General features: G+C 42.6%; 2 protein-coding genes across 4 annotated transcripts; one reads left to right on the top strand and one right to left on the bottom strand.

Moving 5' to 3' along the window:
• Positions 1-78: 78 nt before the first annotated feature.
• Positions 79-20,687, top strand: svilc (supervillin c). The gene is made up of 33 exons (XM_054607492.1): positions 79-200; positions 2,745-3,251; positions 4,293-4,448; positions 4,577-4,753; positions 5,163-5,197; positions 6,168-6,229; positions 7,281-7,426; positions 7,932-8,163; positions 8,284-8,870; positions 9,129-9,255; positions 11,119-11,166; positions 12,100-12,174; positions 12,268-12,355; positions 12,455-12,532; positions 12,621-12,653; positions 12,739-12,937; positions 13,845-14,014; positions 14,112-14,231; positions 14,326-14,462; positions 14,860-15,007; positions 15,439-15,584; positions 15,873-16,048; positions 16,967-17,111; positions 17,240-17,558; positions 17,678-17,829; positions 18,636-18,738; positions 18,833-19,040; positions 19,141-19,274; positions 19,362-19,517; positions 19,732-19,875; positions 19,975-20,087; positions 20,225-20,380; positions 20,588-20,687. The coding sequence occupies exons 2-33, from the start codon at positions 2,977-2,979 to the stop codon at positions 20,675-20,677; spliced, it is 4,935 nt and encodes a 1,644-aa protein (XP_054463467.1). The 5' UTR covers positions 79-200; positions 2,745-2,976; the 3' UTR covers positions 20,678-20,687.
• tmem98 (transmembrane protein 98) lies at positions 20,687-27,983 on the bottom strand. Of its 3 annotated transcripts, none has more exons than XM_054607491.1 (7): positions 27,829-27,983; positions 25,865-26,105; positions 24,642-24,773; positions 23,956-23,989; positions 23,752-23,867; positions 23,608-23,667; positions 20,687-23,279 (listed from the first exon to the last, which is right to left on the bottom strand). In XM_054607491.1, the coding sequence occupies exons 2-7, from the start codon at positions 25,993-25,995 to the stop codon at positions 23,078-23,080; spliced, it is 675 nt and encodes a 224-aa protein (XP_054463466.1). In that variant the 5' UTR covers positions 25,996-26,105; positions 27,829-27,983; the 3' UTR covers positions 20,687-23,077. The 3 variants fall into 3 exon arrangements, with proteins under 3 accessions (XP_054463466.1, XP_054463465.1, XP_054463464.1); XM_054607490.1 differs by lacking the exon at positions 27,829-27,983 and adding an exon at positions 26,649-26,734 and having other exon boundaries at positions 25,865-26,135; XM_054607489.1 differs by lacking the exon at positions 27,829-27,983 and adding an exon at positions 26,649-26,721.

The following is a 27,983-nucleotide window of genomic DNA, read 5'->3' as shown; positions in this document are numbered from 1 at the left end:
TGCTTCCTGGACAGGCCTCCCCGGGTTTGTCCTTCTATTTATACTCCCCCCCCCCTCCTCGACACGGAGAGCCCTCCGCAGCTGCCAGTGTCACTACATTTGGAGCGACAGTCCGGTTGAAGAGCCAGTGGGGAGGGACCGCCGGTCTGAGGAAGGGCAGCGGCACCGCTCATGCCCGGTTCACACGGCGCGTTGTGCATGTGAGTACTTCATTCTACACCCATTGTCCCAAATAACGAAGCTATAGTCCAACATTTAGCCAGGCGTCAGATATGACGGACGTTCTGAATATTGAATCACTGTTGGTGTTTGTTCTGTCAGACCTGCTGAAGTTCGGGTAGCACGGTGGTCAAGGAGCTCACTTTGCGAGCCTTTTGTTGTAAGTTAAGTGTAGTATTTTCTAAAATATGCTTGGAACATGTTTTACGCGCAATTTACGCACGAATTACGCACGTACGAAACGGCAAGAACCGTTAATCTTAACACCTTATGTTTGTTTGTTAGACTTCTCTCATTAGTCCCCAACCAACCCAATAAAGGTGTTTGCCTTTAGTTTGAATACTTTTTTTGTTCACTATGAATTACTAAAAAAGAGTTCAGTTTAAAAGCATAGTGGTAGTCTAAACTTTTTAAGTTTAAGTATAAATGTATGTTACTCTATGCGTCTGGTAGTTTCACACTACTATACATGATGTAGCTATTTGTTGGACAAATAAATCAAAGGTATCTGTGTGTTTAAAATTTCCATCAGATCAACTGTTAATGTGCTACATCCCACTGGGATGACAAGTGGATTACGGTGGTTACATGAGGAGAAGGCTGGTACTCTCTGCCCTGCAGCCACATGCCTTTTAATATAGAGATCAGGCAAAAGGTCAATGCATATCTACATAAACACATCCAGAGTTCTGCTGCTCACTTACAAAGTGGATGTATGAAGGGAAGGCCTCTGAGAATTCCTCATGCTTCAGGATGTGCTGTCCTGCAGGTAGACCAGCCAGGACAGGTGTAATTGGTAGGAGGCTTATTCTTGGCTAGCCTTTTAATCAGGTTTACTCTGCTGCTGCTGGACACTGCGGTCCTCTTGTTATGTAACATGCAATATGTCTGCACTTTTAGTAAAACCAGCTTGTCAGCATGTAAAACTATATATCCAGTAAAGTTGAAAGTAAAGGTTAAAGGTGCTTATGGAATGCTTTGGGAATTATCTGTTAAACTGCGTGTAAGATTTAGATTGATACCCATAGCTTTGCACTAATTGGCTTTTGTTTAGCCCTCTTGATATTTTCATTAGAATATCAAACTGTTGTTGAAGTAACCCTCTCTGAGTAGGATAAGAATGGGACCTGTGCTCATCCACCAGCTTTATTTCGGAGCTAGTGTCAACTAGTGTCGCTGGATTAGAAGCCAATGATCCCTGTTGAGCCTCTATGGCATTCTCCCCTCCAATCGACAATCCTGCAGCTTGTCACGTGACTTTTGGCTCTTTAAACAAGCTTGGCCACTTCCTTGTGTTCTGCCAGCAAAAACATACAGGAGCATGGCGTCAGTGTGACTGGGGATGCTCCTGGCTTGCTCTCTCTGAGTTCTGATTGGCTGACTGTTTTTGTTCAAAGCACATGTACGCATGTTTTGAAGTGGTAACAGGGATACACAGATCACAAATCTTTGAGCTTGTTGTCTTGTGTATCAATCTCAATCAATCGGTCAATCGCCTGCTGACAATGTCTGCAAATGTGGCCTTAAGTTTATTCAAGATGACATCATCATATCAGCATATTTTGGGTGTTTCTGACAGATGAAATGCCAGTAGACCAGAAGTTTTGCAGACTTTGACAATCATTGCACTATAATCACTCTGTATTTATTTCCAGCAGTCTAAGAGAAGCAGCAAACGTGCTAAAATAAACTTGCGTCTTTTACTTTGTGAGCTCTACTGTCACCCGAGCCATTCAGCCCTGCTGCAGATATATCTGCTTCACTAAGTCCGTGGCTCACATCTCTTTGTTCTCGCTCCATTGTGCTTCCTGCACCAGGAATGCTGACATCCACAGTTTTGGAAAGCACACAGACACATATGCTAACGCACATTTAGGTTTGTATTATTTGTGAGCGCACATAGTCTCTCATTTGTGAACCTATCTGATGGTTAGCTGCTGTCTTTAAATGCAAATCTTGTCATATCTGTGCTATTTATATGTGGCTTGCAGCCTCAGAAGTTGTTAATGTTGTTTATTCACCTCCAGGCAACCATGATGTAGCCAACTGGGACTTTTTTTGGCTCATCTATATCAGCACGTTGCTAGGGAACATGTCATAATTTAGATGGGACATGAACTAATTTGAATCCATAGCTAATCAGGGATTCATTGCACCTTGTCAGATAACATTTGAACAAGAAGTTACAGTCAGTGTTGTGGAGAACACCAGCAAGCCTGAATCCTCAGTGCCATCGAGGCCCGGACCCAGAGTGGAGCTGAGCTGCTGAGGTGTTGAGTTTCAGTGCAAGGGGAGATTCCTGCATGGCACTGCAGGCTGGTGCAGATCATCTTACATGGACTCTAGCAAGAGGAGAGAAGAGGATGCACTTCTAGAGAAATTAGTTAATGTATAATGAAGGCTCGTTGATGTTGTCATAAACCTCTCTCGGAAGACGTGTGCTGACTGCTGAAGGGCACATGAGTTATGTGTCTCTGTCTGAGTTAGCTTCTGACCTGTTTTTTGTTTGCTTATTCCTCTTTCAGGAGAATGTCTCACCCACCAAGCAGCAGCTTGTTCTTCAACCCCTGATTGGTGGACTCTCAGCTAAGAAAGTCTTTAGGTCCAATGGAATCAGAATTTTACCCGAGGAAAGTTTGGCTCCCGTTTTTTGCCTTAGCTGACAAAGTGGAGAAAGAACAACCCGTCTGATTTCTGTTCCTAAATGCTTTGCAAATACTCGAGGAGCAGATAATCGACTGAATCCTCCTGAGAGTTATGGACGCCATGGAGAACCCAGTCCTTGAGCCCAGGTCAGAGCGGATCGCTCGCTATAAAGCCGAGCGGAGGCGAGAACTGGCCGAACGCTTTGGCACCATGGAGGAGCTACCTTCCAAGTGGGTGAGGAGGAATGGGAAAGAAGGGCACGACCCAGCGACCGAAGCCCACAGAGGGACTTTAAACTCAGATGGCCTTAGTGAAAGAGTGAACGGCAGGACGCGAGGGGTTTCAAATGGATTAGAGGATCCTGCAGAGTCCAACCATTCTAGAAGGTGAGTCCTGTCTGCAGAGAATGATGACTCAATTGAGTGAGTCTTGTCTTGTCTTTATGTTTTCCTGAGCCTAAATGTGGAGGAGAGCAGGTGTCTCTTGGGCTTAATTTGTCCAAACACCAATAAAGAAACATGGCCACTTCCTAACTCCAGATGACACCTGTCCCTTGCTTCAACCTTTTCCACCTTGACATCATTATAAACTGTAGGTGTCGTCCTAGAATAACACAACAGATAGTTAATATAACAGCATCATATTAATATCATCACTGAGGAGAAGGCTAATGTGACCAGAGAGAAAAAGGGATATTACATGTAGTTGTATGTGAAATTCCCATGTAACTTCACAATCTATTTTCAGTAAAATGTGTAGAAAATGCAGACAAGTGGATGGCTTTCTTCTTCGGAAGCGATAAAACAGTCTCATCCTCCTCCTTTTGTTTTAGTCACTGCTACTGAACAGCTTCACGCAGACCTGGATCGAATTAGAGGTCAAATAAATCTAGATTTTAGACTTGAGAACAAAAAGTCAGTAAGGGATCATAGTATTCCAAATGTATTTAATATTTTTCACTTTCTGAAGTTCTCGATGTAAATCCCAGGAGGTTATATTACCAGTTTTTGAACTTGGCCTGCTTCTTAACAGCGACCTTTGAGCAGCTCCAGATCCTTGACTTCACCAGTTGCTCTGCAACCTTTGTTACTAATTCAAACTGAGCGGTCTAAATCAGTGGGTCCCAGCAGGGAACGTTAAAGCCAGTCTGATTCTTCTTCTGCAGTTGATTGGTACGCTTCCAGACACTTTTCCCATCATGTGGTCTGGGTGCTTTTTCTTGGAGGAACAGAGACTGGTAACCTCTTTAATGTCAGAAAAAAAGATACAATGTTGCACCTTCCATGAATGGAGCTGCACATTTTTTAGTCTGCTCTTGCTTGAAAGGTTCAAGATTGTGCTTTTTTTTTTTTACGAGAGCGTTCCTTACCCCTACATTCCCCACACCTGCATCCTCACCTCCTTCCCCTCACTCCCGCCCCCTCCAGGCAGGGTTCCCCGGACTCTGCCAGCATGCTGAGTGGGGAGGGGCAACCCGTCCCTCTTGGACTCGATGCCCCGCAACTCCACACACGAGTGTCGGTGGGCCGGTTGAGAAGTGCTCTTCTGCAGCAGACGGGGAGTGGAGCGCAACCCGAGAAAGTGTAGGGTCACCTGCATGTGTGTGATCCAGACTGTCACTGTCAGCCTCTGTACCTCTGTGGCTTTTACTTGTCCTCGCCTCAACACCTTCTTCCCCTCCCTCCTCCCGGTCTGTTTGTGTGGATACTAGTTGCCCTGAGGCTGGGCGAGCCACGTCCTCTCTGGATCTGGCTGTGAAGCCGGGCTCTGAGGGGGGGCGCCGACGCTCCCGGCGGTACCTCCCCAACGGGTCAGGTGGAGGACGCAAGACGAGCGAACGCTTCAGGACTCAGCCGATTACAGCCAATGAGATGGAGGAGAGCAGCGGGTAGGGGCAGTGTGCTGTGGTGCAAGATGAGGCACCTGGTTTGGATTTTCCCAAATAAAATGCTGTTTGCAGTGTTTTGCTGGCATGTTTTTAAAGTTGTGTATGACATCATTTTCAACTTACCTGAGGTATGGCAGGTGCAGAACCTTTACATAAATGCCCAAGGGTGGTGTGATTTGCATGTGTTTGTGTTTGTCATGACCTCTACAGTGTTGCTTTACCAAGCATGCAAATATGACACAGTATCTTGATTGTTTGGAGCTGCATACTGAGGCACAAAGACGTGTATTGTAAGCTTTCAGCAGGATATGAAAGAGGACACACAGGAGCCGGAGATTTAGATCCACATCTCCCCACTGTTTGTATTTCACCTGGTGACTTCATTTTTTGCCTCTTTTCATTCTTCTAGGCTGTTGGACGCAGAGGAAGAGGAGAACTGTAAAGGTGAAGCTGTGTTCCCGCCCGGGCTTTAATCATACAGTTTGTTATTGTGTTCGGAGACAAACAGCTTTTGTCTGTAACGCTGGTACGCCGGCCATGTGGACAGTGACACAGAGACGGAGAAGGTCACTGTAGCACAATACTGGTCACCATTGATACACAGTGATGTAAACACAATGATGGCAGGAGAGAAAAAAAGTGAAAATCTTGCTTGCAATATTAACTGGCAACAGAAGGATCATAAACAGCAGAAAAAATATGGCATTTCCTTCACACGCCTCTAACAAAGCAAATACTTAGGGTGTGCATCCAACATGCACAGTTGCCTCCACAAACACATATAACAGCTCATGAAATGAATCTGTTTATATTTTTAGGCTCACAATGTTTAAACTCCTCTTTGATGACAGATTTACGTCTCATAAAACCCTGTGAGCGGTGGAGCACTGCTAAGTCAGTCCCTCTCCATTTTTTTTTAAGGGGTTTGGTATGAGGTACTTATCGTTTGTCAGTGTATTATTACCTACAGTAGATGGAGGTCAGAACTCCCCCAGCTGGGAGAAGCAAACAGGAGTACCAGCAAACAATGTGCTGCTGTGGATGGAAAAAAGTAGTTTAGACACCAAAAAGAAAGACCTATCTAAAAAAATCAATATCAGTTTAAGTTCAGGCTCCATTTAGAATATTTTCACAGCAAAGCCACCTTTGTCAAATACAGTAATTGTACCTCACAGAGAGAGGGAGTTGCTGGTCTACCGCCACCTCGATTGGTTATTTTGTATGTGTTATATTGTAACTTTGGGGTTTTAAATGGTCAATTTATGAAAAAATAACACCAAATATCCGATTGAGGCCTGTTTGATCTCCAGCCCTTTCCTTAAATATACATTTAGATAGTGTCTGAAATGTATAATGATTCATTAACTGTCAATGACACAATGATTAATGATTAATGTCTTTTGTCTTCTTGCAGCTGATGTGAAAACAGACGACAGAGCCAAAATGAGTGTGGCAGCCAAGATGTCTTTGTTTAAAGTGAGTCTATGTTTGTCTCAGCACTGAAACAGGATCCTCGTTGCTGCTCATGACCTGCTTATTCTCTCTTATGTTACGTGCTGTCTAATGCCTGCTTTTAAATATGATCCATCCGTGGCTTTCCCTGATTCTCCATCTAATGTGATGGAGTCATGCGTCCACGTACAGTCCCAGCTGAATAATTTAAGGTTTTCTGAAAGTTTAGCTGCGATGAACTGCCAGCTGCAAACATAATTCATAATGACATATGTTAATGTGATGCCCCATACTAAATCTAAAGCTACTATTATGAAAAGGTGATAAGTTGTCAAGAAACGTATTAAACAGCTAAAGAGAAAGCTCCGCCCATCATCGACAGTCACCTGAGCTGCTCACCTTACAGTTTGAGACGCATGGTGAGTCAGCGCTGAGCATGCAGAACACAACCTGCTTGTGTTGAGAGATATGAATGGTCCAACAGGTGCACAGCTGATGCTACAGTGTGTCTATTTGTACATATATATATATATATATATATATATATTTGTAAAATAAATACTAAATTTACAGTGTTATAAACACAGTTTTTGTCTTTGCACAGAAGATGAAACACATTTTGGATTTTCCAATCTCCGTTGCTACATTTCACATCCTGCACACTTTTAGATATAAAGCATCAGGTGAAAATGTGCCAGACACTGTATTACTATTAACAACCATAGCAGCGGTATATAATTAGCCTGCTACTCTGTGGAGGCAGGCTGGGAGGTAACTGAAGCCGGCAGAACTCTGGTTACACTGTGACCTGTTGGGCTGGCATTCTATCCATGTTGCCAACACGCTCCACCTTACAGCTAGCTGCTTTATTAACCAGCTATCCGACCCACCTCCATCTGTCCTTACGAATAGAACAGGAGACATCAGGACAGGAGAGTTTTCACTGACGGTTTTGTGGTCTCCCTTATTACGTATTTAGCAGGTAGAGGCTGTCGATTGAAGCTGCTAAAAGGACCAAATGTGACGGTCAAATGTCATGTGTTGATATTAACATATTTCCCCGCCTCCTCCATAGGAGCTGGAGAAGGCTGCTACCCCAGAGGCCTCGGCCTTCTTAAAGCCTCGCTCAGGCAGCGTCTGTCATGAACGCAGGGTGCGTCGTGGCAACGACCATCGGTTTCTAACTCAGCCAATCACCTGTGAGGAAATCGTGGCAATCAGGTGGGGAAGCCTAGTGGCCACATGGAGGGTGATTTTAGCTTCAGTACTAGGAATACAGACTTTACATAGAAGAATATTTCATGGGAATTTGGTTGGATTCTCAACAGTTTAATGCACAGTACCAACTAATATTGGCATTGCAATACTTAAACGTTTTTTATTTTACCTTCACATGTTAAAGGGTAAAGCTAGCATTATTCTATATATTTCTTACTGTCAACAAATCCCATAAAAAGAACAAAACCAACAATGACATATCTTTAAAAACAGTTCACAATTATATATTTTTGGCTCATTCATTTCCTTAAACAGCTGGACATTGTGGTTATTAGCAAACCTTACTAAACCAGGAGTAGTGGTTTTAATAACAACGGTCCTCTATGGCACAGAGGAATGCGATACATCAGGTTCTGGCTACACAAGCAAAATCAATTCAATATTAGTTTTGCTCTTATTTTGTAATTATAAGCCTCTTCTATTCATGTGTGCTCATGTTTCTCTGCAGTGCCCCCAAACCACCAGCACCACCAGTGGAGTCCCAGTCTATGGAAGCTGAGTCAGTGGAGGATTGCGATGAGAACAGCAAGCTGACCATGAGTGAGAAGCTGGCCCTGTTCAACAAACTCGCCGTGCCGGGGAGGCAGGGGGGCGGCCCTGCTGACGGGCCCCCGGAGAGACGGAGGCAGAAGGGGGCTCGGTACCGCACACAGCCCATCACTGTGGAGGAGGTCAACCTGGTGAGTAGAAGAGCCAAAAATCCTTGTTTTATACAAAAATCATCTCTTAATAAATAGTATGTTTTGAAAAATGACCTATACCTACTGTATGTCTCACCCTTGTGCCTTGTCTCTGTTCAGCTCCAAAAAGGCCCTGTACAGCTTCCCGCCTTCGGTTTGTCAGCTCATCTGTCCGACAGACAGCAGGCCTCGTCTGTCAACCTGAAACCCAGCGAGATCCGCCTTTCCCAGCCAAGACCGGACACAGGTCCTGTGCCTGAGGAGCCTTGTGGTTCTACCCAGCAGGGCCTGCAGCGCCACGACTCTGAGCCATTCTTGAGAGGGATCCTGAAGAAAAGCTGCTCCGGAGGCTCAGAGTGGAGCAGAAAGGAGGGCGGTCAGACGGATGGACCGTCCAGCCATGAACAGAATGGTGGAGGCTGTGAAGAAGCAGGGATGCAAGGGAGGAGGGGGAGCGCAGAGCTTCAGGAAATGTCCTCAGCAACACGGAGAGAGAGAGGAGAGGCTCCAGGTGGGGAGGGAGGCTCGCTGACCGCCGCTCCCTGGAGACAGAGGGCCCGAACCAGGAGGGAAACCATCGGCTGCACACCGATAAGAGTCTTGTCAGAGCAGGACACTCCTCAGGAGGAGAGGCCCAGCCAGACCAAGCTGCAGGGACAGCTGGTTTCCTCTGCGGATCACAGCTCAGAAACGACTGGGAGAGTTCAGTGAGTATCTGAAATTTAGTAAGATGGGCTGATACATGCCTCATTATTATCAAGAAAAAAATGAATTTGGGCAGAACATTGAGTGCTTCATGTTTTTGGTGCTCCAAAAATGATCACATTTTAAAGATCTCACCAACAAACATCATCTCCTAGCAGTTTTAAGATGCAAATTGAACTGAAATAAAAAATGTTGGTAGTATTTTGAATTGTCTTTTTTGCTCTATAGCTTATATTCTGTACGTTTGTTGTGTCCAAAAGGCAGCAGAATGAGGAAGAGAGTGTGAGGAGGATGAATGAAGAAGCCACAGCCATGGGACATGTTCAGGTCACACTGGTAGATGGCACCGTTAAGCTGCAGGAGTCAACCAACACCAGCAGAATTAAGGTGAGAAACAAAGACACGTCTCGCTGTTACTGCAAAGGTCTGTGATGTACTCAGTATGTACAACAAGGGATCTAAGTGGACCAAATCACAGCTGCAGAATCAACAGCTGCTCTGCCTCTTGCCTGTAGAGGGGAAACTCTTTGCCCCTCCATAATCACTAATCCTTTAAAAGTCTAGTTTGGAGCCCGTGGCTTTTAGACCGTCAGCAGAGAGCAATAAGTCTAATTTCACCTTTGTCCCTCTCACTTTTAAGCTTTCATTTTGATTTACTCACTTAAATCTGCCTAACAAAATATTTGGATTGCCAAGCTGCCGAAATCCAAAGGTCATACAAAATATATAATATAGATGTGTTAGTGTAGGTCGCTTTCAAGCGGTCAATGTAATAAAGCTTTACCAGCTACAAGAGAATACTGCTCTACTCTCACTTAAATAGTATTTATTTATCTCATTAAGAGTGTGATTGAACAGGTCCCAAAGATAAGACAGTTTAAAGGACATCACTTGTACCTTTTGAATGTGTATACCTTTGTATTTTTTTTAGAAGCTCCAACATCTCCCACACTTCTGAAACCGAACTAACACACTTGGTTTTGTGCCATAATCACATAAACTTTGACTAGTTTCAGAAGAACACAAGCTTTTTTCATGTGCACAACATCAATATAGTGTAATTCAGTGCGGTCTGAAATTCCCAGTTTCTTAACTACTATGAATTCTCGGCTTGTGTTCCTTAACTATTGTCCCTGCTCACAGGACCATTCGGGGCTTATTTCAGATTATATACCCAAACATTCGCTGTAAGCAAACACCTAGTCACCTTGATGGCTGTCATATCATTTCATAAAAGAGGAACCTGTTACATGTCATTTAGTGCAGTCACAGTTGCCTGAATGAATAATGAAAGAGAGTGAGAGAGATCCTCAGGGTGGCAAGAATCAGAAACATTTAGTTTTTCAGGAAGGCATATAGCTGGTATCAGGGGAATTAACACCATTCTTAAAACTGATTCAATTATATTGAAAACCAACGCAACATATCCACAGATCTTGTAGTGTTTTTATCTCAATTCTATGGGAAAGCACCCTGGGCTTTGTTGAAATAACTGTTGAGGTTGTTGGGTTCACTCTTCCTGCCAACCCTGAAATCCAGAATGAGAAGAGATGCCGTAGCATCGGTGCATTTGTCATTCCAGTGAAACCAGATATAGCATCTCTTAGCAACAGCACTCTGGATTTGGTAGGTGCTAAATGTCTTGAGATCAGATTAAAGTTACTGGGGAATATCTAGTGTTTGTCTACTGAGAGGGGTTTTACTCTGTCAGAGCATTATGTGGATTGTAAACTGAATGATTTGATTCTGGTTGTAAATTTCGGACCCTTTTATGACCTCATAATCTCAGCTGCACTGCCGAGACATGTGTGTGTACATGTACTGTGTCTGTGTGTATTAAGGGGAGACACAAAAAAATGTTGGGCTATTTTGAGATCTTTATTTAGCTTTCATACCATCATGTCTTCCTGCAGACTAATGGAAAGAAAACATCCAAAATACACATTAAGGTGTTTATTATACTACTCCTAAATTCTCCCAAAATTACCATTAGATAATGCCTCATTTGCATGCTTAAACATAACATTTCAGAAGACTTGTATTTCAAATAATAATTGTCTTAATGTAAATAATCAACCGGGGAGTTTCATGATGATATATTTTAGTTATTTTTTTTATTTTTTTATCACCCCTTAATTTAGTATTCTTCTCCTGTAATGATCATTTCTGTTGTATTTCTGGCAACATTTAAATTTGTTTCCCTTTTTGTTTTGTATTATCTACTGATTCCTCACATACTGCCCTCTGCAGGAAGAGACAGTAAACCTTCATGTGGAGAGTGTCAACCCTCAGTGCTGGGTAAGTCTTAACCAATGCTTTGAAATACATAGAACCTTCTAGATTCCCATTATGAAGATTAAACGCATTTCTTATTCTACTACAGCTTTAGCATTCCCCTCTCTCCTCTAATTCCTCTTCTCTCCCAGGAACCCGTCTTTGCCTCTGTCTATTCTAGCACTACGCCCCAATATATCATGTTTTTCAATCAGGTAATTGTTTGAGCTGCTGCATGAATTAATCATCGTCGCTTCCCTTTGTGATTTGCCGTGTTTTGGATGCAGTGAAAAGTTTGTCATCGCACAGTTTCACGTGCAGATGATGTGTGAAGTTTCACTCTCGCTAACGAGTCAGCTCTGTCACCTTCAAAGTGTTTTTTTTTTTATTTGAAAAATAAAATTTTCCTGAGGTAACACATTGCAGATCTCATTTAACACTTTCAATTTTGTTCTTGTTAATTCTGTGCTTTTTACTTTAGTCATTCTTTCAAACTAAACACACAATTTCTTTGCCATACGTCCACATCTAACCTTCCTTTTTACTGTGTGCACCGCAGTGTTTAATAATATTACAAACAATATTGGAGGAAGACAAAATAAATAAAAAGAACCAAGCTTAATTTTTGTCAACATTATCAAGAATGTGAACTTAATAATTCATCATGTTTCTCCTGCTGTATTGACAGTAAACTCAAGAGCAACAGATTTAGTATTTTAATATAAAAGATATGTTTCCTTGTTGAGAAAAATAGTTGGTTTGCTGCCTGATTACATTTAGTTTCTTGATAGCCTTTTTACCTTGTTTATTTATTGTTCCCAAAGGTATCAGATCGTTCAATATCATATTTTTTTTCCCTTTGGTAATGCACGTCTCCTAAGGGGTCTTCCCGATATACGCAAAAGAACTAACCTGTTGCTAAATTATCCATGTATTCTGTTGTTAATTCATCCTCAGACAAGTCTGTCGTTTGAAGCACAAGAAATCTCCTCTCCTACCAAAGACCAGATTCAGCCTCAGTGGAGACAGAAGGTGAGGAAGAGCGACATTTCTTTTTAACATTTTAATCTACAGAAGAGCTCACCTGTATTTTACATTTACTCATCTGTTTTTCTGACTTTATAGAGAGTAGAGGATGAGATGGACGAAGTTGAGGAAATCAATACAGAGCTGGAAAGAAAAGAGCAAGAGACCGGATGCATGAACAAGAGAGGTGAGTTTACTTTTTCTGATTTTCTCTTTTCTCTCATTGTCTCTCTATCTTTACCTCAGGAGGTTTGTGTCTCTGACTCATGCCATCTGTGTCTGTTAGGATCTCCTGAATCAGACAGGAATGACACCTCTCATAACAAGGGACACTCCTCTGAAGCTCTAACAAGCTCTTATGATGGTAAGAGCTGCATTACATAAAAAATAAATAAAAGAAAGTTTTGTCTTGTTTGTTTCTCTCTAAACTCTTTGCTCTTTGTGCTTAACAGAAATCCCTGTGCAGTCTTTGGGCGAGTTTGAAGGTAAGTTCATGTAAAGCCTCACTGATATAAGTTGTTAAAGTCTTAAGTATATTAAGTTCATATTTCCTGTCCCGTCCCCCTGCAGCTCAGCAGAGCTCTCCGCTCTCAGTGGCTCCACATGAAGTGAGGCGGGAGGCGCCTGTGGTTGAATCAAACACGTTGGACGCTGGTTTCCTCAGAGATCAGTCACCTCCCTCCGCCTGCACCCCCCCACCCTGTGGAGACGCCGCTGCTGCAGAGAGTGAGCAGGACCTGGATGTCCTCTGCCAAACCAACACACCCATGTGAGCCCTGGTTTTACCACAGATTGTATTATTGATTATTGTAAGAATATTAAATTCATAGTTATCTAAGCAATCCTCTATACTATGCTATGGTGTCTGACAGGTCTGTAAATCATCTTGATTTCAGGAAGATAAATTGCACCACATCAATATAAGTGATAATAATACCTTTGACTTCTTAGCCATAAATAATCAGATGAATAAATAAACAAATGAGAATCTTCCCCATGAGATACGTTTTCTGACACTATTCAATTTAGATTATTTTTAATTTAGACAAAGAGTTTAAGAGGGATAAACTAGCAATATTGTAAGTGCTAACCATTTGTGATGGCCCTACATGTTTGTATGTGAATCAAATCTATAATTTGTTTCTGGTTTTTTGAAACAACTTAAAACCTCTTGGAGTCATCTTGGAGTTTTTATTTTTTATATAGATGTGGTTTGTGTCCTGCATCCATTGATTCCAATTATTCCATGTTGTGTTGATTTTGGAACAAACCTGTATCTTGTTATTTACTCGTCATCATACATTTCCAAGATATCTGGTCTTTGCTGTAAATTCACTTCATCTGTGCATGTAATACAGCCATCTGCTGGTGACTCCCAGCACAGTTGGTACACTTCTGGAGCTCTCTTAAATTATCTCATAACTGTCTCAAAAGTTATTGATGGCACTTCATTTCAGTTCTTAGAATAAAAGCAAAATATCTCCATTGTTTTGCACTAAAGATCAAAGTTTACTCTGTGTGGCTTTTTACTTTCTGATCCTGATCACAATGCCATCACAGCAGCAGTAACACATCATTAGCTATTATTAATAATAACTAATATATTAAGACTATACTCATGGAGACTGTCTTTACTGTCTGTGTGAAGTTGTATTTGTCATGTGTGTGTGGTGCAGACTGACCTCATCAGTAGCCGAGCACAGGCGGTCGGTCCGTCCGTCCCGTCGGACTCAGGGCTCCAGAAACCCTCTGAGGGCTCTCGCTGCCCGGGAGGACATAATGCAGGACTACATGGGAGAGAGAGTCAACAACACAGCTGCTGAGGAGAGCTCCCAAGCAGAGAAAAGTGAGTGGGAATATTTTCTCTTTCCTCATTTCCTTTCTTTTGACTTTGTCGTCCTTATTCACTTTCCCCTTTATCGTGTGTTTTCTCCTCCCAACAGAGTCCAAGAACTCCTCCGTGGCAGATTCACATCTTTCCAAATCAGAAGACTTCATCTGTTCATCAGATACTGCAAAGTCTTTTCCTCCCTTCAGCAGCCTGATGCTCATTCACATCAAAGGTCAGAAAGTATTTGGTTCATTTGTGTGCAGGAGTGTCCTTATATTGCTGCTTTGTGTTGAGGTGTTTATATTAACTAGTGCCTGTGGTGACAGGTAGGCGGCATGTCCAGGTGCGTCTGGTGGAGCCGTCAGTGCAGTCACTGAACAGTGGAGACTGCTTCCTGCTGGTCACTCCGGATCACTGCATCCTGTGGAGTGCAGAGTTTGCCAATGAAGAAGAGAAAGCCAAGGTACCACCCAGGACTGTTTGGGGCTTCTATGGTTGGGATCAACACAGTATGTTGTTAGCATAAATTTTACAAGATGCCTCGATATGCCTTTCTGCTCTCCGGTTACATAATCTACAGCTTAATATGTATGTTTTGATTACTTCTAGTTAATTTACTTAATGAATATCTTGCCATGTTGGAGCTTTAAAGTTTCAAATGAAAAAAAAAAAGGCTGCTTTTTTTGGTAACAGCTGCTATCAAAATAAAGTTTAATAGAAAAATGTGCATTTGTAACAATACTATAATACTATAACAGCATCTAAACGGCCACATAATTTGGTGCAGGACCTGGTTTATTATCTAATTCCATATGCCTGCTCTGCCTTGGTGTTAGAAACTGATCCTTTTTGTTTTTCAGGCCTCTGACCTGGCATTGTCCATCCAGAGGCATCAGGATCTCGGCTGTCAGGCCTCCCAGGTGGTCCACCTGGAGGAGGGGCGGAACTGTGACAGCAGCCTGGCTGCAGACTTCTGGAGGCTTCTAGGAGGAAGGAGACAATACAGAGGTTAGTGGTCATAATGTCTGCTGAGTATATTGTTTAAGGATTACTGTGTTTATCATTTAGCTGTAAAGGACAGATTATAAATTAATCAATATATTAAGATTCTGTGTGTTGCCATGGGAAAAACTAACTAAGGAGGCAGGGCAACTGGAATTTAGTGATATTATAAAGTGGAGTAGCCTAAGTGAACTTAAGATTTCTGTATAATGTGATTACTGTAACAGCAGAATATGCAACCCTGTTTCTATAACTATGTATTTTGCATACTTATTTGATAGAATACTGTATTTACTGCCAAGGCTGACCATTTCATTAACATGTAATGTTTTTTGTAAATGGAAAACAATATAAACAGATGTTTTCATCTGTGATAGAAGTCAACAAAAGGTCACAACTGGAGAATATATTTAAAGATTAGTTTGCTTTCCCCACAGGAGCCGGTGCAGAAGAGGAGGATGAGCTCTATGAGTGTGGTGTGGTGGAGTCCAATTGTGTGTACAGGCTGATGGAGAACAGACTGGTGCCTCATGAACAGGCCTGGGCCTCCATCCCCAGGGTCTCCCTGCTGGGTTCCAATGAGGTCTGAGGTCTTCTCTGGATTCTGCTGTTGTTTTCTATTTGTTTTATGTTTGTCTCACTTTAAACTCTATGCACATACTGTAAATATATATATATATATATGTGTGTGTGTGTGTGTGTGTGTGTGTGTGTGTGTGTGTGTGTGTGTGTGTGTGTGTGTGTGTGTGTGTGTGTGTGTGTGTGTGTGTGTGTGTGTGTGTGTGTGTGTGTGTGTGTGTGTGTGTGTGTGTGTGTGTGTGTGTGTGTGTGTGTGTGTGTGTGTGTGTGTGTGTGTGTGTCCAGTGCCCAGGCCCTGGTGTTTGATTTCGGCAGTGAAGTGTACCTGTGGCATGGACAGGATGTTTCCCCCAGCAGGAGGAACGTTGCTCTTCAACTGACTCACCAAGTGTGGGTCGGAGCTTATGACTACAGCAACTGTAGAGTCAATCCACTGGATCCCACGCGGTGTAACCCGAACACACAGCAGTAAGTTCACACTGCAGGCAGTAAAGCTTTTAGTTCGTACTTCACAGCGAAAAAACAACAGCACATCAATATCAGAACACATTACAGAAACAGAGGCGTACAGCTGTAGGTTTTTACTACACGTATTAAACACTGCGGTGCACACAGTAAAAGCAGTGGATGTCATTTCACACTAGACACAATGAGAATACAACATTACGTTTACTGTGCACACAGCAACACCACAGAGGTCAGCAGTTGGTCTCATAAACCAAAGCAAATGGTTCGTACTTGTCACACATGGAGAAGCCCCAACATGCAGCATTGTGTCCACATGACATGCCGTTGTGAGTCCACACTACACACTGACATGCTGCAGCTGGCAAAAGACAGTTAAACATGTCACCTCACAACCATTTGCATTAATCTGCTGCTTTAACAGCCTCTACACTTCTGTCAAGATCTCTAGACCTTGTTGCAGGTAATTGCTCCCATTCAGCCATATTTGGAGCATTAGTGAGGTCCAACACGGATGCTGGGTGATGAGGTCTGGCTCGCAGTCATGTTCCTATTCACCCCAAAGATGTTACATTGGGGTTGAGGTTGGGGGCTCTGTGCAGGCCATGGATCTAGCTTTGTGCACAGGAGCCTTAATTGGATTTAACAGCCCCAGATGGACCGGCATGTCTGCATAGTTTGGTCCATATAGTGTATACAGCCATATTTATTCTATATAAGCTTTAAAGCCTTAGAATGCACCTAAATCTGCAGAAGTACTAGTGTAAAGAAGCAGATAAGTACGATGGCTGTCTGAGACTAAACAGTCAGTAATGATTTCCACTGTCCATTAAGATTTAAGCCTCTAAAGTGTATATTTACTGCATTATACTGCCATTATATTCCTTGGAAAATTCACCAAGTCTTTAACTCTGTCCTCAGGAAGGGAGAGGGGCGTCCCAGCTGGGCGTTGTTCGGTTGTGTCTCAGAGCACGATGAGACGGCTCTGTTCAGGGAGAAGTTCCTGGACTGGACAGGCGGGAAAGGAGGCATGGAGGGAGCTGCTGCAGTGAGCAAAGAGACACAGGTTTGTCTCACAGTGTAACATTTATAATTCAATTGTTGACCGATACCAGGAAGATAACTGTGTTTTCACCAGAAATATCTGGATTTGTTAAGATTCCTTTTTAGCTTTTAACTTTCAACTCTCCACAGCTCGTCCCCGTTGAGTCTTCCCAGTCCACGTCCACAGCTTCAGACGTCCTGAGCGCCTTTGACGCCAAGGCTCTGGTGTCGGGTCAGTCCCTTGAAGGGGACGGCTTGGTCCATAACGTGTTGGCTGGGGTTGACGTCCAGAGGGGGCACGGGGTCATCACGCTGGAGGAAGGCCGTCAGATGGCGCTGAAAACAGTTGCTGTGGACACGTGGCACGTCCAGGAGTTCGATGACAGCGAAATTCTCCTGGAGAGCACCGGACAGCTCCACGAAGGAGACTCCTACGTCATACGCTGGACGTACATCATCAACACTGTCGGTCAGTGACATCATCACCACATGATCTACCATCACTCTCCTCAATGTAGCTTATTCTGTTGTTTCAGTCAGTGTCATTTTATTTGAAATATAAAGGTAAATGGATTTTCCCTGATGTAGATAAGACAAACAGCCCTGATGAGTGCAGCAATTGCCCCGGACAAAAAGAAAACACCGCCTTCTTCCTGTGGAGGGGCCGTCACTCCAGTGTCAGCGGGCGGGACACCGCTGCTTTCCTGTCCATCGGGATGAACAACCATGAAGAGTCACAGGTAAGGTAGATGGCAAGTAAAATGCAATATAAGGGGTTACAAGCAAAATACACACTGCATGTGTTCAGTTTGACAGATGCCAATGTGTTGGCATAAAATTATTATTTTTGTTCTGACAGCAATCAAAAGCCAGTAATAATACAGAGGAATGCTTAATTGATGTTACATATCTTATTATTGTTTAATATTATTCATTCAGTATATTATTGGTGAAAGCAAGCAGGAGTACTTCCATAAGTACTTTCACATTATTCCTGCCTTTTTAAAGGGTCCCATACCAGAAGTGCATTGAACACCTGAACCACTTAAAACACAAAAATATTTCTTTAATGCAACAGTAGTGTGACTCAGACAGTGGGTATAAGCCTGCCATTGGCCGCCTATTTCAGCTAGCATTCTCCTCCTCTTCCACTATCTTTTTGAAAGGGCAAAGTCTCTGTGTTCTGTGCTTAGCGCCGCCCATGATGATTGTGATTGGTTTAAAGCAAGACAAAGAAGGCAGAATAATTAAGTGGAGCCACACCTTTCTTCAGTACTGACCCAGCGCTGTGGAAAGATTAATGCAACAATAATACAACATTTAAGGGAACCATTCTTTACTATTGGTACTTTCACTTAAGTATACTTATTTTAGTGCACATATGGAGCTTTTATTTATACTTTTACTATAATAACGTGGGGACAATTTAGGGTTTATTTTAGTATTGAGTTCAGAGAAATCAGAACTATATAATGACATCTTCAGCTCCCTTCCAGTAGGACTGTTGTTGTTTACAGCCTGTGTGTCCGTTATGTTGTTTCTGAAGGTGGTCATGCCTCAGGGAAAGGAACCTCCCTGTTTCCTGCAGCTTTTCCAGGGAGGCCTGGTCATTCACAAGCGAAAGCGAGAGGAGGCCTGCACAAATGCAGGTACTGTACTGTAAGGGCATATTTCTGTCTTCCTGAATCCATTCTCCTTTGATTTGTCATTTTATTAAAAAGAAACCTTATCTGTTTGTTGTAGCAGAGTGGCATCTGTTCTGTGTGCGAGGTGAGCTCCCAGAGGAAGGCTCTCTGTTAGAGGTGGACTGCTGCTGTGCAGGTCTGAGGTCCAGGGGCTCTGTTGTCCTGCTCAATAGCCAGCAGGGAGTGCTGTATCTCTGGACTGGCTGTAAAGCTCATAGCAGCTCCAGAGAGGTCAGCAAGAGGGCAGTGGAGCGTCTCACTCAAATGTGAGTCACACTCACCGGGTGGGCTTTCAAACGGTCCTGTTTTAAACATTGAAGGTTGAAATCATTTTCCAGCTTGTGAATTGTATGTGTTATGTATTAGGTGTCCACCAGAGTTGGGTCTGAGCAAAAGCAGCCCTCTGACAGTGCAGGTAGTGGAGGAAGGTTCAGAGCCTGCAGACTTCTGGACAGCCCTGGGGCAAATGGACAGGAAGGCCTACGACTGCATGCTGCAAGGTAGTAAAACAACTTCTTTGATCCCTAGACTTTTCTCTCAGCTCTGTATTCATTAAAATGATATTTTTTATTTATGTCTTCTGTCAGATCCAGGAAAGTATAACTTCACACCTCGCCTCTTCCACCTGAGCGCTTCCTCTGGGAGTTTCCAGGCCAAAGAGCTGCAGAGTCCAACGCGGCTGCCGGGGCTTGTGATGGCAGCGCCCTTCGTCCAGGAGAGTCTGTACTCCGTACCACAGCCGGGTGAGAGCACACTCAACAATACACAAAAAGATTCCTTTTCAAAACAAGATTAAAAATACTTCTCAGTCAAAAATGTGCTTTATCACACTTTCACTTTGCTCTGTATCTTGCTAACATCCCAAAAGAAACATCAACGTCAAACTTAATTTGATATCGATCTAATCTACCTCATATTTATTGTCTATTATATTGCCTATGTTTTTCTGTTTGACAGCGTTGTTCCTGCTTGACAACCGTCTGGAGGTTTACCTGTGGCAGAGGGGTCAGCCCGAGCAGACAGAGAGCTCATCTTCGGCCTGGAGCGTCTGGCATGACGAGAGGAGGTGTGCAATGCAGACGGCACTGCAGTACTGCAAAGGTGGAGGAAGCTGCTTGACAGGAAATTATGTGGAAATGAAAGGTGTACTGGTTTGTTGAGGTGTTACACACATTTTTATATTTTTTCCCTGTACCCCAGAGATGAACCCAAGACGCCCACCGCAGGCCTACCTCATATTTGAGGGACGAGAACCTCTCACCTTCACTAACGTGTTTCCCCGCTGGGAGAGGAGCCTGGGACCCCCAACACAGGTACCAACACCATGCAGTTGTATCTTTACATCTACTGTTTCCTATTTTGAAGTCTAGATATTAAGATACGGCCTGAAGTTGTCAGTCTTAGCTGAATCTCTCTCTCTCTCCCTGGGTGTGTTTGATGTATGTGTCAGGGCGATGCGGGGCGGGTTAAGCTGACCTTGGTGCAGGACGCCCTGGCCCAGCTCATGAAGACCCAGTACCCTCTGGAGGAGCTGCTGCGGAGCCCATTACCTGAAGGAGTGGACCCCCAGCGCCTGGAGGTCTACCTGTCTGAACAAGACTTTCAGGTAAACTGACGGAGCAGTATGCAGTGATGTCTTTCCACCAGCAGGCTGCAGTGTTGGCCATATTTTGCAAATGAAAATAAATGCTGTCGTCTATAATCTGATGATAAATCGTGAGAGGGAGTCTAAACTTTAACATTTGTATTTGATTATATGAATTGATTTTCACATTGTTTCCTGTGTAAATAAATCACTACAATTATGTTTCAGACTATTTTGGAAATGAAGAGAGATGAATATGCTTCCCTCCCAGACTGGAAGCAAATTGATCTGAAGAAAAGCAAAGGGCTGCTTTGCTAGACAGGGAAAACAAATGGAGGCTGACTGGCACTCCTGCAGCAGGGACTTCCTCCTCCACTGAGAAGAGAAGATGGCAGGGGGGTATCAGCACCATGCTGTTACACAAAGGACTGCTTACAAAGTAATAAAAAGAGGAAAGAAATTCACTTTTATTGACGTCAAACTAGTATGAGTGTTTGGACTCTTTATAAGACATGGATTTCTCTGTAGCTGTTGTTCAGAGCAAAGAAAACCAACACATTTTCCTATTAGAGTTTATCTGTATGAATCAATGAAAGATGAAAAGAAAAGGCGTGTGGGAGTGAAGGAAGGACATCAGTAACAAACTGTGGGATAAGGGTGAGAAAACAAAGGAGTGCATAAAAACGGTTCAATGCTAAAAAAAAACAATGTAAACAAGAAAAAATAAAAGGCTAACCACTTTCTACAGGTTTCCTCCTCAATTGATACCTTTTCATCAAAACATCTCTGCATGTTCAGAGCTACAGTTTTCAGCTGAATTTCAGTTAACAGACTTTTGAAAACCTTCTCGTCTTGATTGTCACCAAAATCTTAAAACTAGTGTGTTTGAGCCTGTAGTCTATGATGTGTATTTAACAGTCGTGTGTCACACTGATGTGTTCATTTGTCTGCCAGCCTTGTGTGTACAAAGGTTTGTGCCATGCGGATTGCAGCTTAAGCCCATGTGTTTATTGTGGCTGTGGGTAGGCTAATGCCTTATTAGGACTCCTTGGGGTTTCACTATTAGCTATGCATGGGTGAGCAGGTAGACATGCTCCAATAACATCCCTCTGGCCCAAAACAACACCCTAATTCTGCTCCACCTCAATCAACCCACTGTCCCAAACAGCCTCACGTAACACTGCAATACGTAACGAGATAGTGTACCTCTATATATGGTGGGAAAGTTCCACATTTCTGCTGATCGTGATGCGATTTTTTTTTTTGCGCTTAAAAATGTCTTGGTACTTTGATATTTGTGTAACATCCTTATTCTTGGAGAATTGTAGATGGAAACCGAAGCTACAGCTGATTTGATAACAAGTTTTAGCTTTTTTTAAAAAGGTTTTTCTTGTCAAAATTAAAGAAAAAGTGTTTCTTGACTCACTGTCTAGTGTTGACTCTCAGAAAATCATACAGGGGGAAAACAAGACTTGTACAACCACTCAAGCAGTCCTATGAGGCTGTCCTTGAGCTAAATGCTAACATCAGCATGTTAATATACCTCCATTGACAGCCCTAAAAATGCTGATGTTTACCTTATTAGTTTAGTGTGTCAGCATGCTAACACAGGCAATTAAGCACTAAACACAATGTACATGTTGATGGCAATGTCATTCCTTTTGCAGGTATTTGATAAAAAAAAATGACCAAAGTAAGTGTGATTCATGCTGTGGAGATGAAAATCTGTGTGGATTTTTAAGGCAAATGTTGTTGAGACACTCGATCACAATGGTGGACCTGCTGATGGTGCTTGAGCGAAGGGCAGGGGATCACCAAAGTCAATAGGATTCATCCTCTGGGAATAATGAGTGTCTGTCCAACTGTTTGTGCTAATCCATCGAGTAGCCGTTGAGATACTTCAGTGTGGACCAAAGTGGTGCTTCTCCATGGATAACAGCCTCAATTAATCATAATACAATGCAGCAATGGGACAAAAGGGAATAACTCAAATGGAAAAAACTCTTACTCTGCTGCTGATGTGGCTAAAACCACTTGCGTTATGTGGTTACAACTCACAGACCAGCCATTTCTAACAGAGAGAGTATCTGAGGGATGTTTTAGTACATCCACAAGTCAAGCTGAACCCACAAATTGTAAATAAGTCTGGTTAGTCTTCCATTGGTCCACTGAGTTGGAACTCCTTTGGGTTCACTGGCTAACTGGATATTTTCCTCAAAATGGATTAGCTGACTAAGCCTCCATGTGACTGTGCAGTGCTGGCGAGATTGGATTTAGGCCCACCGCTGGGTGATGGCGCACCCGAGAAAGAAATTTGCAAAGGCCTTTCCCTCACAGGCAGTTTGAGCAGACCAACTCTAAAAGAGATCTGCTGTAGGGTTGGACAGATAAAAACCTCACCTGTATCTAAATGTGTGACATCTACTTACTTTGTAGCTGAAGTGAATGCAGAATAATTTGAGGCACTTTTTGGTGAGAATATGATAAAGAAACAATTTCCAAGGTTTTCTTTTTTTAAGTGAGAAGTGAAAATAAGGGACGGAGTCAAGTCCCTGCATCCATCAGCACAGCGTTCAGATGTGTCCTTGTTAATTTGGACTGCGTGATGAGTTTGGGAAGCGTGCCTTTTCAACAATGTGGCAGAATATGTGCCTGTTAAAAATCAACTGAGTACAGATGCACATGGATAACATGGACACGTTGTATCTGTTTCAATGTCTAGATGGCCTGTTCTCTCTGTGCGTCAGCTCCATGTATGCTTCGATCCGGTTCGGAGGCCAGCGCCGCCTCGCGCAAAACCACCATGTGATCTTCGGCCGCGTTGAGCGACTGGTCGATCCAGTCCATACTGCCGGACATGTGACAGGCGTTGCGGGTGACCAGCACCAGGTGGCTGACTGAAAGGAGGAGAGCGGTGGCTCTAAGGAGAAAAAATAAAAAAAGCACTTATTGACCAAAACACTTTAAAATGAAGCAAAAAACAGGTTTAGAAATTGTCTTTTGAGCTGAAGAGCTGATGTAAATAACACAGCACCAAAAGGATTGCATAAACCTTGTATTAAATTAGATTAAATTATGAAAAACTTACTTCACATTTGTATTTCTGTCACTATCAATGATTAATACATGAAGCAAGTGTTGTGGTTGCTCCTCTCAGCTCTTACAGATCAGAGTGGAGGCTATTTGGAATAAGCTATGAGAGACAAACAAAAAGCTCCTTTAAATGATGGGACAACTAATGTGATTACCTGGCATCCAGGAGGATTGGATCCAGAGGAGGGTACATGGACCTGACCACGTCGTCCACCCTGCGAGGAGGCGGGACAGTGAGGTTAGACTGAGTCAGTAATGTGTCAATGAGAGTTGTGTATAGATCTTATACAGCGCCTTACCTCGGGCTGATGCGTTTGGCCACATTGATGATGTCACTAAGGCTGGCCGGTGCTTTGACCTTTGCACCTGAACCCATTGTCATGGCAACCAGCTTTTCAGTCAAAGTGTGGCAGATCTGTATGTGGAAGTAATATGTGTTAGAATCAGTGGATAAGAATATGGACTAAATATGGACAAAAGGTGCAACTAAGAAATTCAGTGACCTTTAGGATTGAGATGCAGTGAGAGACCAATCCACTGTGGGTGAAAAACAATCACAGAATTAGTAGGAAGAAGTACACAGATATTTAAGTAGCAATACTTAAGTATAGAAATACTTTGTTAAGAGTTACATTTTACAATCAGAATGTTGAGAAAAAGTACCACATTTTTAGAATAGAAATATTAAAAGTAAAAATATGCAGAATGACTAATTTCACAATAAATTATCCAAATTGGATTATATTCATTGAAGCAGTAATGTGTATATTTGCTTTAATGTTACAACTGTTAAAGGTGTGGCTAATTTCAATAACTTATTTACTTTATCTCAATGCTTATACATTGCTGGGTTGTGAATTTCTTCCCTCGAGTATATATAGTCTATACATAGATATATATCTAATACAACACAGTATTTTATCTGTAAATACATTTTGTACTATTTATCTGAATGCTCAATTAACTTTAGTTATCAAATAAATGTAGTGCAATTGATAGTACTATTTTTCCCTCTGAAATGTAGTGGAGTAGAAGTACAAAGTATCAAAAAATGCAAATAATTACAAGTATCTCAAAAGCGTAGCACTTGAGAAAATGAAACTTAGTTAGTGGTAGCATTAGCAGAGGTCACTTAAACGTCTGAAACTTTAAATTTATTTCATGCTATAATGGAACCAATAGGCCTTACGAGGCGTCCTCTATCCAGTCCTCGTCCTCCAGGATGGCCTCAATGTGAGGGTTGGTGATGACCACGTCATCCAGCTCCAGTTCCGACGGCTCACTCTGGGTCTCCATGGCTCCAATCAGATCCACTGTGGGCCTGTAAAACAGAACAGGGAAAGCAGAGGAAGCGAGGCTGGATTACCAACCAGAAAGTCAGAGTTCCATTACATTTAGATTGGCTGTGGTGAATTAATTGATTACACCAGTAAAGCAGGTTTGAGTGGTGATAGGTTCAGTTGTTGCCCTGTAGCCGGCTGGGGGGCGGCTGTGGCGTAGTGGAGAGCAAGGTAGTTCTCCAATCAGAGGGTCGGTGGTTCGATACCCGGCTTCAGCAGTCGATGTGTCCTTGGGCAAGACACTTAACCCCAAGTTGCTCCCGAAGGCTTGCCATCGGTGTGGACTGGATGTTGTATGAATGTTAGTTAGAGTCTGATGGTGGCACCTTGCATGGTAGCCTGTCATCAGTGTGTGAATGGGTGAATGATATGTTATATACTACTGATTGTAAGTCGCTTTGGATAAAAGCGTCTGCTAAATGACTGCAATGTAATGTAATGTAGCCTAAAGGGGTCAATATGGATGTGTAGTCTGATGTACTATATTTTGAATTTGGAGGCAGCAGAGTACATATACACATTTTGTGGGAAGTGGAGGATAAATTAGGGTCCAATATGGCAAATGTTTTTCCTGGGGAGGTTGTGGAAATCAATATTTAAGATGATTTGTGACCTTTTATTAGGAACAATTTAAAACAATACAAGAAAACAAACCTAGAAACCTCCGGTTGAACATCACAGTTCAAGATTTTAATTGTTGAGGTAAAGTAAGTCCAACTGAGGTTGACAAGTACATAAATGGAGCGCCCCTGCGGCTTAAAATTTAGGACACCAACCATGAACTGCACTGTCCCTGGTTCAGAGACCTTTGTTGCATCTCACTCCCTTGTTTCCTGGCATTTCTTAACTATTGCTAATTAATAAAAACTCCACAAAACTACTTTTTAGAAAGTAATGCTAAACTATTGTTATACACACCCTTATTGTACAGTATCAAGCAGCTGTGCAAGAAACGTGTAACTAAGACCAAAATAACCAATATTTTATACTTTGTACTACATTTTAGGAGCTTATATTCTTAGTTAAAGCTCTGTCTGATACAGATTTAGAGGCTTCGTAGTGATTCACTGACTTGGAGTCGAAGTGGTGCAGCAGGTCGTGAGGATGGCAGTAGCGGTGTCTGCACACCACCACCAGGGCGACGAAGGAGGCCAGGAAGATGGTGGCCAACACCCCAATGGCCACGATCACCACTGTCTCCATGGCGACTCCGGTACCCACAGCGGCTGCAGGCAGGAACTCGTTCAAGAGGAAGAAAAAGTCCAAATCAGGGTTGGCTGATTGTCCCGGCTCGATTATGGATGGCGGCTCATCTGTCGAGGAGAGTAATTGGTGGTTTCAGTCTGATTGGGCGACATCAAACCAGATGAGAGAAACTATTATCGTACTTGATGATATTTCTGGAAGACATTTCCCTGATTTCCACTTTTGTTGAAACACATTGCACCTCCGAGCCAGTGGAGAGGAGAACACAGTTCAATCAGCAGTGTTTTGACTGTTTCTAAATGTGGCACACCTTCAACACACATAACACTGATCTTTATCGGAGTAGCGTACACAAAAAGCTGAAGTGCACCTGTTCTATGTTTGCACTTCATACAGCATAATGCGATCAGTATGTTGGCTATACAGAGACTTTCTTTGCTAAATCAGATTCGGAGAAACCACAATCAACAACAAACAGTATATTGATTCTATTGAACGATCAGAACCAGCCACATAGTCCAACACTTAAAATACGTTTGACGATTTCCTGTTTCCCCTCACTATGATTTGCCAGCAGTACAAACACATCTAAACCCTCAAACAAAGAACCAATCTCCGGAACAAAACTCTCAAGAACTTTGACCTCTTACCATCTGATGTTTTCACTCCCGGCTGAAATACTTTTGGATTATCTGCAGTTTAATTTAGGTGACATGTTCCCACATTTAGCCTCTCGGTGAGAGTGTAAAGTTTACCTGCCCTCTGTCCAGAGTGGTCAATCATTAACAGGTCCTGCCCCACCTGATCACTTATGTGGGCTGTGAATAAACTCTCTGCAGGAAAGCTGTCATTGGCTAACCAGACAGCTCTGTAAGTAAAGTAGAGCATAATTGATTTGTGTTTCGACCTGGCATTTATAAAGCACTGAGACATAGTTTGGTGAGCTGTTACATGACCACATGGCAGCTGAACTTTCAACATTACAACATTGTAAATCTGCATTTTTTTTCCCTCCGGATGATTACGTGAGATTCTGCCAAGGAATGCTGTAATTCTTTAATCAGATTAATTTGTGTTACACTCGCCGTATCACACAGAGCTTTCTCCTGTCTCTCTGCTGCCCCAAAGCCTTTCTGACTCCCTTTTCTTTTCTAGAAATCCCTCTGTTAAAATAAAACACTTTCAAAGGCAAATTGAGCGATTGGAGGTATTTTAGTACACAGAAAATGACTTTTTTTTAGGGGAACATTCCCCCTAAAGTCTAAGCCTTACTGCTGATTGAGAACAAACTGGTAGTCTTTAACACACAAGTAGTGAAGTCGTGCAAAGTAACTAAGCACATTTACTCACTGTGTTTTACTTGAGTATGTCCATTTTCTGCTACTTTATAGTTCTTCCTCACAACATTTAAGGGTAAATATTGTACTTTTATCACCTTACTGACAACTTTAATAACTTTTCACTGAGAGATTATCCACACAAAACATACGAGGAGCTGTTAAGTAATGCTCCACTACATTATCTGACAGCTAGAGTTACTGTGCATTGCAGAGTCCGATTTTACATTAAAAAAACAACTTATGATCCACTTAATATTAGAAGGTCCCGGTTCTGCCTGAAGATATGTGCAATGTATCAGAATGAACAGACAGACGCGCGCTCAGACAAACGCAAACGCAGTTTTTCGCTTTATTTGACAAATACAGACAGTATCGCCACTCCAATAATCATAATCATTAAACATGTAAGGTTTACTAAAGTCTACTTAACCTTTTCTAAAGTTAACAGTCAACACCTTTGAATGAAGCACAGATACAATTGATTACTCACCGAAACATTTTGCCCTTAACGTTGGATTTCTTTTAGGAGTCAAAATACTTTCCCCTCTGCCAGCAGGCGCTTGGGGATGGCGCCGACATCTCCAAAACCGGAGCGTGAACGCGCACGGCTGAGCTGAAGCTGTCGGTGAGTGACTGATGATCAGA

The sequence above is a fragment of the Anoplopoma fimbria genome, chromosome 11 (genome assembly GCF_027596085.1).
Source record: "Anoplopoma fimbria isolate UVic2021 breed Golden Eagle Sablefish chromosome 11, Afim_UVic_2022, whole genome shotgun sequence".
Lineage (NCBI taxonomy): Eukaryota > Metazoa > Chordata > Actinopteri > Perciformes > Anoplopomatidae > Anoplopoma > Anoplopoma fimbria.
The sequence above is the reverse complement of the archived record's forward strand: the minus strand, read 5'-3'. Positions and strand labels throughout refer to the sequence as shown.